The sequence below is a fragment of the Folsomia candida genome, unplaced genomic scaffold (genome assembly GCF_002217175.1).
Source record: "Folsomia candida strain VU population unplaced genomic scaffold, ASM221717v1 Fcan01_Sc011, whole genome shotgun sequence".
Taxonomy (NCBI): Eukaryota; Metazoa; Arthropoda; class Collembola; order Entomobryomorpha; family Isotomidae; genus Folsomia; species Folsomia candida.
In genome coordinates, this window is record NW_019091203.1 from 3,071,895 (window position 1) to 3,086,675 (window position 14,781).

At 35.3% G+C, this 14,781-nt stretch overlaps 1 protein-coding gene across 1 annotated transcript; it reads left to right on the plus strand.

Annotated features, from left to right (window-relative positions):
- Positions 1 to 7,941: 7,941 nt before the first annotated feature.
- On the plus strand, positions 7,942 to 14,357 carry LOC118436969 (DNA polymerase eta-like). The gene is made up of 6 exons (XM_035855691.1): positions 7,942 to 8,412; positions 8,870 to 9,155; positions 9,291 to 9,657; positions 10,125 to 10,373; positions 13,270 to 13,626; positions 14,039 to 14,357. Exons 1-6 carry the CDS (start codon positions 7,956 to 7,958, stop codon positions 14,159 to 14,161), a joined length of 1,839 nt encoding a protein of 612 aa, XP_035711584.1. The 5' UTR covers positions 7,942 to 7,955; the 3' UTR covers positions 14,162 to 14,357.
- The last annotated feature ends 424 nt before the right edge of the window (positions 14,358 to 14,781 follow it).

Consider the following 14,781-nt stretch of genomic DNA (forward strand, 5'->3'; position numbering starts at 1 on the left):
TATTTGTGTATGAATTTCATTGGCTTCCACTTTTGTATGAATTTAGAGCTAACGTACTTATGATTTTAATTTTAATATTTGATTTTCGAATTTTAATTAATATGCTAAATTATGATTTTAGCTGAAACTTAATTCAGAAATTAAGTAAAAAAGAAATTAAGCCCATTCAATAAAACCTAAAAGTATGGGTCGACTTATTTCTGAGCTTGAGCAATTTAAAATTTGTGACTTGTAGGGTAAAAATCGGAGAGGATCACTTCATGGCTACCCATTTTTAGTTACAATTTCGACATATGTAATGCTACATATTATACTTATTTTGTGGGATTGTGAGGAATTCTGTGTATGTAAAGAGTTACTACATTACAGGGTGGCCCTTCGTAACTGGTAGTGAAATGAAACGCTGTAGCTTCAACATTTTTCATGCTATGAATTTCTATTAAATTTTACTGGAAAGCCAGTTAATTTTTGAGTAGAAAACAATTTTTAGTTTTCTAAATTTCCTCCCCACGATTTCATGCAGCGCTAAAGACGCGGCTTCCAGCCCTTGATTAATGCACGCACTGAATTCTCGACAAATTGTCTCATTCCGTGGTCAACCATTTTTTTAGAACTTCCACACTTATATGAGGCTTAGAACACACCTTTGCCCCGAACTTTGACCAGCTTTCGTAATTCTGGCATTGAAATACACGAAGTATGATGGATATTCCGAATTGGAGATAAAGTTCGGAATTTAGTTTTTTGGTCGCGCTTGCACCATTTTTTGCAATAAAAGCTGGTGCCGAGTCCTGCTGGAAGGTCCAGTCGACTCCATTGAATACGATCTCATTTAGGGGATGTACCACGGACTCGAAAACATTTTAAGAAATTTGATTCCATCACCTTCCCCCCATTTTTGACAAAATGTAGCGGAATTGCCCTATTTAGCTCTCACCTGTCAAACTGATCAAAAGACCTCGATGTGGTGAACTTTTGACCTTTTTTCTATATGTGGGGATGTCTTAGACATATTCTGCGCCGACAAGGTCTTTTTGTTTGTTAAAAAATTCCTCCACAATGAAAATCTCCTCCTCTGTAAACAGAATCGTTTTCACTTTTTTGGAGCGTACCGCTTCAAGTCGGCCCTGCAGTTAATTCGATGGATAAAGTGCATCGACACTGTCAGCTGTGAGGCTATTTTCCGGTTTTTTAATTTCTAGAATTTCTTCGGATTCTGAACTTCAGCGCCTTCACGATGGTTGTGGTCCTTGTAGGTTTTCAATAAATTGTTCTGCGACTGTTCTTAGTCGACCTGGTCCCCACGAACGTTTTTATAGTCCGTTGGACTAAATTAAAGTGCACGTTCGATTCCTGTCACACTTTTCAAATTCGCCATTTCTCCTCTCATTTTTTTGGTGAAAAATTATCGCCGCCTGCGTGCCTTTAATATTTTCCCTGTCGATATGCTTTGTAATAATTAAACAATTAATTATTGGTTTTTATGCAAAATCGCACGACGAATCCAACGCACCTATCAGATTTTTATTATCTCCAACGGTTTTAAAGTTAAGAGCTACTTACAGGTAGCCTGGGCATGCTATGTATTACCTAATTTCTTGAAACCAAAAATATGCTAACTTTGCAAAATTCAACGTGAAAAAAGCAAAGATGCTTTGTGGCAACTCAAATGTTCCTTGATAGGGGGCAAATTTAGCTTAACCCAGGGACAAACTTAGGTAAATATGAACTTAACTGACTCTTAACTTACAATGCGATGACGCCAGCGGTCTCACTCCGATTTTAACAAAACCACGACAATTATGGAGCCTTTTTACAAATAATAGAAACCGTGTTTCAGGATTTTTCATAATGTTCAGGTTAAACGAAATTATAAGTTTTGTATTGTATTGCTTTATTTCACCACTCTTTCGGGCCAAGCGCCCGATAGAGTACGACAAGAAAATTTTGCATCATTTAACAGTAAAACAATTACATATCAAACTTCAATTTTTCAAAAACAACAGATATTACGAACTTCGATTCATGGAAATAACTAACCAATTTGACAGGTTTTAACATTCTGTTCAAGTTACATAGCAAGATGATTACCAGTACAGTTTACATGACAAGTTTCATACACTAAACGAAATTATATGGAATCGGAACGAAATTATATGGGTGAGAAAGAATTTCCATTTTGACCGTAACATTTTCTCGCTAAGGAGAAAAATACAGATTCTGGCTTACGAATTCCATCATAATTTCGCTTTAAAATGCGTGGGCATGAACTGGTTTCCTCGAATTTTGACGCGGCCAATTTTAAATTGCTCACACAAGGAAATAAGCTGACTTCATTTTCAGCCAAATTTGGATTTTTCAAAGTGATGAAAATTTTTAAATTTTGACCCTATTTAAAAAATGAAACAACATTTTTGCAAAGAATTATATTAAGTTTAAGAAAATTCTACATTTCAAAAACTTTGAGTTTGAGGATTTTCTGGTCTGGAGCATATTTTCAAAATCCCGAAATTGTATACAAATTTTGAACGTTAAAAGTTTTTGGAAACACAGTTTTTGTAAATTTATGGAAGTAATTTTGAGCACTACGTTCTTTCACTTTTAAAATAGCGTTAAACATTCAAGATGAACAACTTTGAAAAATCCTGAATGGGCTGAAAATGTATTGACAAATTCTGACACACCCGAAAACGCGAACATTCAGGAAAACGAAAATTACGGGTCGGGTTGTTTCAGTGTGTGAGTAATTTAAAGGTGGTCGGGTCAAAATCGGAGGAAACCGTTTTAGGTCTACGCGTTTCAAGTTTAAACGAAATTATGATGGAATTCGTAAGCCAGAATCTGTATTTTTCTCCCTCGCGAGAAAATGTCACGGTCAAAATGGAAATTGTCTCTGACGGATTCCTTTATAATTTCGTTTAAACTGAGCATTGTGAAAAATCCTGAAACACGTTTTCTATTAAGTATTTGTCTAAGGTTCCATAATTATCGTGGTTTTGTTAAAATCGGAGTTAGACCGCTGGCGTCATCGAATTGTTAGTCTGACTGCTTCAGGCCCAAATGCTTACAATTATTTTTTTTATTCTTACCGCTTGGTACAATTTTAAAAGTATCTTCAGCTAAACCGTTGGGTTTTCACCATACTGGATGGTTTTGAATATGTCCTGAATTCAAGAAATAATACAATAAGTGGTCTAAGAACTAAAAGGAATTGAGTTTTGGGACCTGCATTTTCGCCAATTCGAAATGAGTCTGGCACTTTTTCAAATTTTTAAAATGGATAGAAAAGTAATTAATCGCAAAGGGTTTAGGAAGCTTTGGGAAGTAGCGAAAAGTATGTCATATTCGCATATTTATGAAACTTAGGTTCATATAATTGATTTTTCTCCGTCCCGCCGATGTTTTCAAAAATATGGCTGAGTTAAAAGCGCAAGTAAATGTCACCATTTTCCCATGGAACTGGGAAAATAATGTGCTCTTAATACTCGTAGAATATTATCTACTTCGTTCCAGAATGCTCTAATATTCTGGAGCGAAAACGATAACATAATATCGAAGATATTGAACTTATGAAAGGGCCCGGCACTTAAGCTCATACCAGGCCTGAAAATTTCGCGGCACGGCTCTGGGAGTGAGTATGTACATACATACATGTATGCATTGTATGCATTGCTTATATGTATATAAGAACCAAGATTTCCATGGTGTTATAATTATTGTTTAAAGAACAAATAACGTTTCTACAGTTAATTGATTATCTACATTAGTCATCCTATCGAACATTTTTGGAAGAAACGTATTTATGTATTTATATATGTATGTATTTAAGCATGCCGTGTAGTTATGTATAAACTTGTCTATATTCAGTAAGTAATTACTAGTGGAACAGAGGTGAGTGATATTTTTTATTTGTCGGTCTTAAAAATATTAAGGGTATTCTCATCGTAAAATACTTATCCTGTTCATGAAGGAATAAAGCTTCATAAAATCGTGAGTTTATTAGTAACGGGCATTCTAAATAATTTGATCACGAATTTGCCACCCTCTGTGTTACTATTGTGCTCAATTATTGGGTAATGGTAAAGTGACGCTTTGTCACTAAACGGGAAATACGTGTAAAAAAAGTGGAACTAAGCACACGTGACCTACACGTGACGCACAGGTGAGAAGTAAAAAAATTAACACTTTGATATTAAGAAATTTGTGTTCGGATAAAAATGCTCAATTTTTTAACATAACGACATCACTGTTTTGTTTATGCGTGTTTGATTTATTTTCCGTTGGCGACATAATGTCCCTGTATCTATTACTAAATATCAAGCGCTATGGTTCCTCGTAGGGTGACGATTTTCTCAAAATTGTTTAGAGTGTTTGACGCTTTTAAATACAAAATTTCGTAACTGTCATAACGTAATTAATTTTACGACAGGAGAAATACTTAGGGTGAACCATGCTCAAAAAATATTTGGTTTTTAAAAATTCAATCAACAAGCTAGACAATTTGAAAAAAAAATATTCAATCAGTATTGAATTATTACAAATTTATTATTCACACAAATATTTATTTATAATGTATTCTTTGTTAACTTTAGCCTCAAATTCGCCTAATTAGCTAGATTTCGCAATACATCCCATGTATCACGGATTGAATGAAAAATGACTAACTCATTGAATTATTTATCGGTTTTTCATGCATATTAAATAAATGAATAGTAATTTATTCAAAATTTATGGAACCAAAAATTGTAAAAAATTATCTCTACTATTAAGGTAGAACGCGTGGTCTTGGTTCACTGCGAGGTTGCCACATTCTCTCGCTCTCCATGCGCTCCCCGACTCAGCCAACCGCCCTGTCACTAGCACCGGCAACATCGCAATGAATGCATGTACTATGTGGGGTGACCAGACTACTCATTAATAGATACAGCCAGGCCAGCGGCGGTAGCGCATTTAAGGCTAATTGCCGACAATGAATGCATTGAGTGCAGCATATATTGCGTGACTATATATATAGACTTATATTGAGTGCATACGCATGCATATGCACACATTGAGTTAATTATACACACTCGATGCTCTGTTGCACTGCTGTTCGACAAGAACATTATAAATTCAAATTTTTAATAACGCTGTAACTTTTCGAATTTTAATCCGATTTCAAAAGTTAAACCCAATTTTTGCTCAGAATAACTTCCCTTAAATTTAAAAAAAATTAAGAAATTAGATATATTAATGCCATGTCTGAATTTTTTAAAATGCCAAAACCAATAATTTTTTCAAATAAAATTTTTGTTTTAAATTAATTTTTGTAATTTTATGGAAGTAATTGTGTTTAATTTTTAAAAATTGCTTTCAGGTAGTATACTTCAAGTAACTGGGTTACGACACTTAATTTCCACCTATTAAGGCTTTTAGATTTTTCTAAACATGCGCCACGTAAGAGCAGGGTTCGTCACTCCGGGTTTTTGGGGGTTTGGGGGGCATCAAATCTCCGGAGAACCCCTAATGATTAATGGGTTTTTGTGTGTTTTCGCGGGGATTTTGTGGATTTTTGCTGGGTTTTTACGGGGTTTTTGTAAGATTTTAAGGCAGATTGAAACAAAATCCCTTAAACTACAACTTAGATCAATGCTAATTAAATTGTCAGATTCACCATGAAGTTTTGACAATTTTTATGTGCGACTTGAATTTCCAAGTATCATTGCATATTTCCAGATCGACTTGTTAAAAAAGAATTTTCGATTCAACAGTCCAAGTAAATGATAATGCTTAATTAAAATTGCACGATAAATTCGGCATTTATAATTCCACCACCACCCAAATCCACCCCCACTTTGGGGGTGGATTTGGGTGTGGGTGGGGTGGGAATTAGAAATGCCGGATAAATTCGTCTATTAAATAAGTTTGTCCCTAATACATAATTTTAGGAATTTTGGTTCAACCTGCCCCAAAATCTACAAAAAACCACAAAAATCCCAATACCCCCGGAAAAACCCCCGGGGTTGGGGGTTTCGGGAAAAACTCCGGGGTTAACCCTGCGTAAGAGCCTGTTATAAGTTCTGATATTTTTTAATTAGAATTAAAAAAAAAACATTTTCATTTCCCGATGTCAATTTTTATATCTTCCTCTATAAGGTCAAAGGCGTCTAGATATTTTCAGAAATTTGACATCGGAAAATGAAAATGTTTTCCACAAGTTAACCATGAAGATAGCAGAATTTAGCACTATCTTTTTCTAAAATTTCGAAAAATTAAAATTGTTAATCCATAAATTGATCCTAATGAAAATAGGAATAGAATGATATCCGTACCTGCTTTGAGTGTTTGCTTTTGATGAATGGTTTATTCGTAATTTGAAAGAAAAAAATCGGAATTGAAAATTTGCCATAATTTCGTAAAAAAAGTTAAATTTCGAAAAATGGGTTTGGGGTAGTCTTTCTCGCCGCATAAAGAATGAGTTTAAAATGTCAGAGTATGAAATTTTAATGCGGTCTCCCTCATCAGTACTTGAAAAAATTGAGCCATGGAGGTTAAAAATGACTGAAGTGTACAAAATATGTACAAATACTTTTGTTGCAATTATATGTGAAATATAAACTACAAATTTATATTTAGTATTTACACTTTTTTGTATTTAAATTAATATGACTTTCGACTAATATGAGGAATATTTGCAAAATGTGTACGTTCGGACTCGAAGTTGGAACATCGTACTATTTGATTATGAGGGCGGACATTGCTCTTGGCTTATGGGTCTCCATCTCATATCTTAGCGAGGCGCAGAGCGCCGGGGGGCGAGCGTAGCTAGTTTATCAATTATTCATTAATATAAAAAATAACGAATGACAATTAATTATTTATTAAACAAATGAACAGCATACAATACGATAAAATAATAATGAACACCCTTAATAATTTACACTTTTGATATGAAAATCCTTAAAAATTGATAAACTTAATCAAAATTTATTTCATTTTTCAGTCCAACAATTTGGCCGTTTTTCCTATCATAACATAGAAAACCCAGAATGGCGTCCCGATCCCCTCAAATGGTCAGCAGCACTCCGGTCATCGGTTTCATGGACATCGACGCATTCGAGTGTCAACTCTGGCAGCGGGAGAATCCTGCCACGAGATCTTTACCCTGCGTCGTTGCCACCCACTCGGAACGAATCGTGTCCGTAACGCATGCCGCGAAAGCGCTCGGAATCAATAGGAAGGACACCCCGACGGTGAAAAAGGCAAAAAACAAGTGTCAAAATTTGCACGTGTTTACCAAACCGGACAAATATGGGAAACAAGACCAGTCAAAGTGTCGCCTGGGAACGTCGCAAATCGTGAAAGCAATCGAAAACTTTTTAGCCAAGCGGGACATCAAAGACGTCATTGTTCAGGTGGAGTCTTCGGACGAGGTTTATTTCGATATTTCCGCCGAAGTTAGTCGAGGTATGGAGTTGAAGGAGAAAAAACAAGTAGCAATGGCGCGACGTAGAACAAATATTCCAGCCAATATTATCTGGGAGCGGGAACGTGAGACGAAAAGGGGACCATTTAACTATTGGCATCCCAATCAAGTGAGCTAAATATTTGGACTAGACAAATATTTAATGATAATCAAACACATTACACCTAGAACAACATGTTCAAACAACATGCCTTCATTGAATATAACAATTTAAAAAACATTCATCATTCCAACTAATTTATTCAAAATTTTGAACTCAATACTTATTCAGAAGTCACTATTCATATCTTATTCGTTTCATCTCAAATTTGCCTCATGAGATGGACTTCTTGTTAAGAACATGATGAATAGTGAATAATGAATAAAAATATTCATTCATTCCTTCTTCATAAATTTGTTGAATAGTTTATTCATTATTTATTGAATAAATGAATGTGAACAAATTTGCTAGTGTTTAACTAATTTGTAGCCGACCACCAACAACGTCGGGATGGCGAAGGACAACAAGTTTTATGCCTACAAGAACCAGGAGCGTCTCATGTTTGGCGCCCTTTTTATGAACAAGCTTTGCACCCACGTGGAAAATCAGACTGGGCTCAAATCCTCCGCGGGCGTAGCGAAGAATAAATTAATGGCAAAAGTGGCATGTTCTTTAAACAAGCCGGGCAAAATTACGGTTCTGGGGGACGAGGCGTTTCGGAGGGTGTCCTCTCTCGTTAATATTTCCAGCATTCCAGGCCTCGGTGGAAGTATGGGTCAAGAACTGATGGAAACGTTTAGCATTGTCAAAGTTTCCAAAATTTTTGGAATACCCTTCGACCAATTGAAGGACAAATTTGGAAACATTGCAGCTCAAAATATTTACAGTTGGGCACAAGGCCGGGATGTGGATCCTGTCGTGGCGAAGGTTATGAAGGATAAGATTAAAGTGAATAAACCGGCTGGGGGTAAGTATAGAAGTTTGACACATACATATGTAACTATTCGTTCAAGAACTAGCGACAAGAGAATATCTGCGACGTTGTCAGACAGAGTTTATTTAATAATAATTGATTTATTGCATCATAGCCAACAGCCTTTGCACATCATGAATGGTTACATATTGAATATCGTAAAGTTAAATAAAATTAAAATAAGTAATTATTGATCAGAACATAGGAATAAGTAATTATTGATCAGAACATAGGGACAGAGTTTATTTACATGAACCAAAAAAATAACAAAAAATGTAAATACTTTTGTTGACCTCTTTTTTGAACGCGCAGTTTACTAGTCTACGAGTATGTATTTATGTATGTAGTTGAAATTTTGAGAATCTAATCAACTTTAGCCCGGAGGGAGACGGGCTTACACGCTAGTGTTGCATAAAATGTATACAAACTTGTCGATTTCTTCACTCGACAGATGTTCGGACCTTGCTAAGATTGGAGTCCATCCTGTATAATCTCATTTTAGAAGTCGGGGAAATTTTACAGGAGGAGGAATCGAGATACTTCCGAACAACTGACACTATCCGATTGGAGTTCAACCTTGCCGGGGATAAAAAGGGATTCAGTGAAGACTTCCGTATTTCAGATAAGGACAAGTTTAACAAAATTTTGAAATGCATCGTGCCAACGGCAAAGTTACAATTTGACACGGACAACGTTGTCACGTCTCTGGCTTTGGTCCTGAAAAACTTCGAGCCAAGGTAATAAATAATCACATATTTACCTTGGAATCCCAGAATTTTTCAAAATATTAAGGAGATTGCGAGTTTAGGTGGTGCAGTAATTAATATTTCTACCAAACCGGTAACACCATTTTGTTTCCTTCTTTCGTTAAGGCGCAATCAAAACAGTCCCAAATTAAACTTGGATTTGGATACCTCTATGCAAAATTTATCACTCGGACTGCCAAACACATTGAAGGTCGACACCAAATCCCCACCGACTGCTTCTGACCTCACTTTTCGTCACAGTCCTGTCGGCTTCTTCAGGATAACGAAAGATTTAACATTCTCCATGGAAAGCAAAGACGCCTTACCGCGTTTAATGGAACTCGAAGATCTCCACTCCCTTGTGGGGTACAATTTATTCAAAGCCTTTAATCCTGCCACACGTCCAACCGTAATTACCGATTACACTTATTACGACGAAATCAAGCATCGCTGTTTCAGCGAGTGGCTGCGTTTGGAGGGGCCCAAATTCAAGGTAGAGTTACCGACGAGTTGGCCTTAAATATGGTACAATTAGCTACCAACTTGTGCATAATTAAATTTAGCATTCAGCATTTTTCTCCCTCTAGATAAATTTGCGATGAAAAAATTTCAAATATCTATCTACATATATACATATATGTATACAAAAAGATTTTTATTTATTTTGATATCAAACTGTTACTAACAGACTGTTAGTAATCAGACGTACTCAAGCTGGCTCAAAATTTTGGATCTGAATTATTTTTGAATTTCCTTATGCAAAATGTATGTATGTGGGACTCAATACTTAAGAATTCAATTTTGCAAAAGTTGGTGACTATTTAAACACAATTTATAATTGGACCCACTTCTTCATGAGAAACCTATATGTACATACACAAATGGGTCCAGTTTAAATACACACACTATAGTTGTTACTGTTAGCCGATTTAGACCTCGTTACAAAACTAAAATTTCCAGGGGAAAGTCCAGTTTATCTCATTTCACGGGAGAATTCTCCGCTCACTGAAGACTATCTGGAACCAGACGTTTGGCGAATGGGACACCTACGCGATGAATGTAAACGGAACGATTTATCTCTGGGATGAGAAAACTCCTCGACCAAGATCACAATCATTCCACTATGCGAGACAATTTATGGGGTGTCTGTTTGAAAATTTGACAACCGGAAAGGGCAAAGACGGACTACCTGAGGACGATATTGAAAAAGTTGGTGTACAATTTACTTACTTTAATTATCAAGTCTTAAAAATTTTCCCGATCTTCACGAACGTTAATTTGTATTAATGTTCAATTTGAATATTGAATTCCACACGATATCATAATTATTCCTACTAATTTGGGCAAATGTAACAAGTAATACTTATAAGTTACTTATTAGTAATACTTATTAGTAATAAGTGAGCCAAATGCTCAGCTAATGGGAGCTTTTTCAGGGTTTAGGGCATAATGAGGACAAACCACTATATTGATGCCATAATACGGACAAAAAAAATGAAGATAAAAAATATCTGGATAACGTTAAAATAAGGACACACTAATGGTGGAAATTTCTATTTAAATTAAACTCATAAAAAATAAGTGTTGTAGGTCTGTAATTTTATACAATTCGCCTTTACATATACATGCCAGTTTCACAAACGCTAATTTAAGGTTCCCAGGGATGACGTAATCTCACTTTGCCCCTATCCAATGTATTCAAATGAAATTTCTAAAATCTAATCAACTCCATGAGTTTTGAGATAAATACAACTTTTGATATTTGAATCTAAAGCTAATTTTTGGTACTATAAACAAGTCGATTTGAAAAAAATTAAAAAATTCGTTTGCCAATTTTTCACAATAAATTTTCATGAAAATTAATTTCTTAATTTTTTTCAAATCGACTTGTTTGTAGTACCAAAAATTAGCTATAGATTAAAATATCAAAAGTTGCATTTATCTCAAAACTCATTGAGTTGATTCGATTTTAGAAATTGCATTTGAATACATGGATAGAGGCAGAGTGAGATTACGCGCCAACGCGTCATCTATGGAACCTTAATAATTGTAGATCTCAAATATTTGAAACCAGAAAGTTTAAACGCTGATTAACTTTCACATAGTACGCTAATTCACCTGTTCCAGGCCTAGGGATATATTACGTAGCAACTACTGACTACTCAAGTTACGGAGTTTGCTAATTCAAAGCTGACCTTTACATTTTGGTGATCGCAAATATATATATATATATTTGCGACGCATCCTTATATAAGGATGCGTTTTTGGGAAATACTGAAATACATAGGCTACTTTGTTACTTCCCAACAATACATGAGTCATTAAATAAAAATCGATAAACTATCTTAAAGATCTTAGCCTATTTCTGATCTCACGCGCTTGTCCCTTTTTGCAATTTTGATAATCAACAAAATTAAGAAGAGAAGTATTAGTTTTCATCATAATAAACCGTTACAACGCATGTAACCAAGGGGTGAAAGGAGTGTCATACGTCAATGTGAATATCAAATTGTTCGAAAATTTGTTAAGATTGACACTTCTGACGTGTTTTCGACTTTTGTGTCTTATTTGTGTCAAATTTAACAGTTGATAACCCTTATGTGACCTTTACATGACCTCTGAGGTCAAAATGGAGGTCACCATTGAATTTGACATTGAAAAATAGTTAAAAATGATGTGTCACATGTCAAAACTGACAAGTGACACTTTTTCGTCACTTTTCGTCACTGTGACGATGTCATCGTCACAGGTGACGTCCAAACACAAAATGACCTGAATTTTCGAATTCCTCGTTGAAAATTAGTTAAAAATGATGTGTCACATGCCAAAACTGACAAGTGACACTTTTTCGTCACTTTTCGTCACCGTCACGATGTCATCGTCACAGGTGACGTCCAACCGCAAAATGACCTGAATTTTCGAATTCCTCATTGAAAAATAGTTAAAAATGATGTGTCACATGTCAAAACTGACAAGTGACACTTTTTCGTCACTTTTCGTCACCGTGACGATGTCATCGTCACAGGTGACGTCCAACCGCAAAATGACCTGAATTTTCGAATTCCTCGTTGAAAATTAGTTAAAAATGATGTGTCACATGCCAAAACTGACAAGTGACACTTTTTCGTCACTTTTCGTCACCGTCACGATGTCATCGTCACAGGTGACGTCCAACCGCAAAATGACCTGAATTTTCGAATTCCTCATTGAAAAATAGTTAAAAATGATGTGTCACATGTCAAAACTGACAAGTGACACTTTTTCGTCACTTTTCGTCACCGTGACGATGTCATCGTCACAGGTGACGATGTCACAGTGTCCATCTTCGAACTCGTCCTGTCCATTGACGTTAGGAGTTTACGTTCAAAATTTCAAGTGTCTATGTCTTTTCGTTCAAAAGTTATCGGAGCTACGGACAGACAGACGGACGGACGGACGGACGGACGGACGGACAGACAGACGGACATAACGATCTTATAAAGGGCTTTCACCCCTTAATAATTTTAGAGGACGCAGTAAGATCTACAAGAAGTTAGAATTTAACAAGTGAATGAACGTGGGTAGGTCTACAATAGATTTCAAGAAATTATATGAAGATTTGCAGCACGAAAATATATAAATTTTCCACATTATAGTGCTGTCCATATTGCACCCTTGTCCAAGTTTTTCTTGTCCGTATTTTTTATCCGTATTTTGTCTTGTCCAGTACCACGTTGTCCCCATTATGCCCGCAACCCGCTTTTTCATGTTCAGCGAAGCTCGACTGAGCTTTTTCTGACGCGATCTCGAGCGAGCCGAGGCATTTTGAGTTTTATGCAAATCAAGCTTGAACGAGCTTTGTATGGATCGAGCTTTTTGAGAAACGAGGTTTTTGGGAATTAATTGAGTTTTATTGCGAATCGAGCCTGACCAAACGTTTTACGAACCAGGCATGAGAGAGTCGAGCATTTTAAAACCGCTGTTAGACTCACGTCTAATAAATTCAAAATGTGAAAACTGCTAAATAAGACCAACCAATGACTAAAATTCCTAGTAAATAGTATCTCTTAACACAAAGTACCATTTCTGCCACTTACCATTTTTACCACCCACTTAAAATTTACAGGTTTTTGTCATTCAAAAAGTACAATTTGGCACGCATACGCTTCTCCTCTTGAACAATGTGGATGCTCAAGACTCTTCCGGAAATTATGTGCAAGTCACTCTTTCCGCGGATCAGACTGAATTCAAAAACAACAACGCTTCCCTGGTCTTAGAGCTCAATTTAAAATTGTGGGCGCAAGCAGTCGTCTCGGGCGCGGAGAGATTGGTCATTGGAACTAAAAACAAGAAAAACCTCTTGACTCGTGTCCAACTCCTTGAGACGGACGAATTTCGCGCTACACTTATGAAAAGGGAGGAAATGGCGAAATGTTTCAATTTTCAGGACCGGTTATTGACCTTCATCAAAATTCACTTGCCAGTAAGTTCACGTCATAAATACTTTTTTCCTCTAAACTATTTCTTCCTACAAAATTCATTCAGTTTAAAAATTAAAAAAAAATATTTATTCGTTATTCATTTATTCAAAATTCAGAAACATATAATTATTTATTAGCATTCATTTTATTCCAAAGTTTGCTCCCATATATTAAATAAGCATATAGTAGGGTGAAAAATGAATAATGATAAAATTACGTATTCATTTTTCATGAATACGAAATGAATAAACATTTATTCAAAATTCGATGAATCAAAAATTAAAAAAAAATATCCATTCATTTATCGAGTACTGAATGAATAATTAATTAATTCTGTATTGAATACATAAATTTGCACAGTTATGCTCCATAGTTGTCTTGCAAATAAACAAGTAAATTTTAAATCAATTTTAGGAACATGATCGTAAACTGGTTAAAAAATTTTCATGGTGTCCTGGGAAACATAACGTTGCCGTGAGCACGGTTCCAGAAGAGGAAGTGGATAATTTACTAATTCCCAAGATTTACTTGAAATAAATTGCACGGATTAATTTTGTGCATTTATGTATTTGGAACTAATGTGATATATATGAGCCAATTCACGTCAACCTTCATTCAAAATTCTGAATGGTTACCTGGCAGATTATTTATTTTTCAATTAGCAACCAAATAACCTCTCAGAAAATTACGGATGTACGAAATTTGACGTGAATTTTCTCAAAATTTATGTTATTTAATTTATTTTCGTGAAATTTAAATAAATTTTTACCCAAATTAATCCTACAAATGTATGTGTATGTATGCTCACTCTAAATAACTTGTTGATGGGATTGTTAAATACCATGTATCATTGAAAAATCTGAAGAATTTTCAAATTCTTTTTGTACAATCACCAGGAACCTTTAGTGCATATTGCAACCAAAATCCAATGATTTTCAATGGTTTGAGTCTCAACCGTGATAAAAGTTAAAATTAAATTATTATTTTTTGACAGGCTGTCAACAAATTTATGCCTAAAGCTATGTAGCTATTTACCTCATGTTTTTCGAATGGAAATGCATAACTTGCTTACATAAACACATTCAAATACAAAAGCATGCAGATCTTGTATTTCAATTAATATATATGACACTGCTGATGTTTCAAGAGATGAATCG

Excerpts from the sequence above, each read along its gene's own strand:
- LOC118436969 (XM_035855691.1), top strand. The coding sequence starts at position 7,956 with ATGGCGAAGGACAACAAGTTTTATGCCTACAAGAACCAGGAGCGTCTC. Across the intron at positions 10,374-13,269 it reads CTGAGGACGATATTGAAAAA|GTTTTTGTCATTCAAAAAGT; the intron begins GTTGGTGTACAA and ends TAAAATTTACAG. Across the intron at positions 13,627-14,038 it reads TCATCAAAATTCACTTGCCA|GAACATGATCGTAAACTGGT; the intron begins GTAAGTTCACGT and ends AATCAATTTTAG.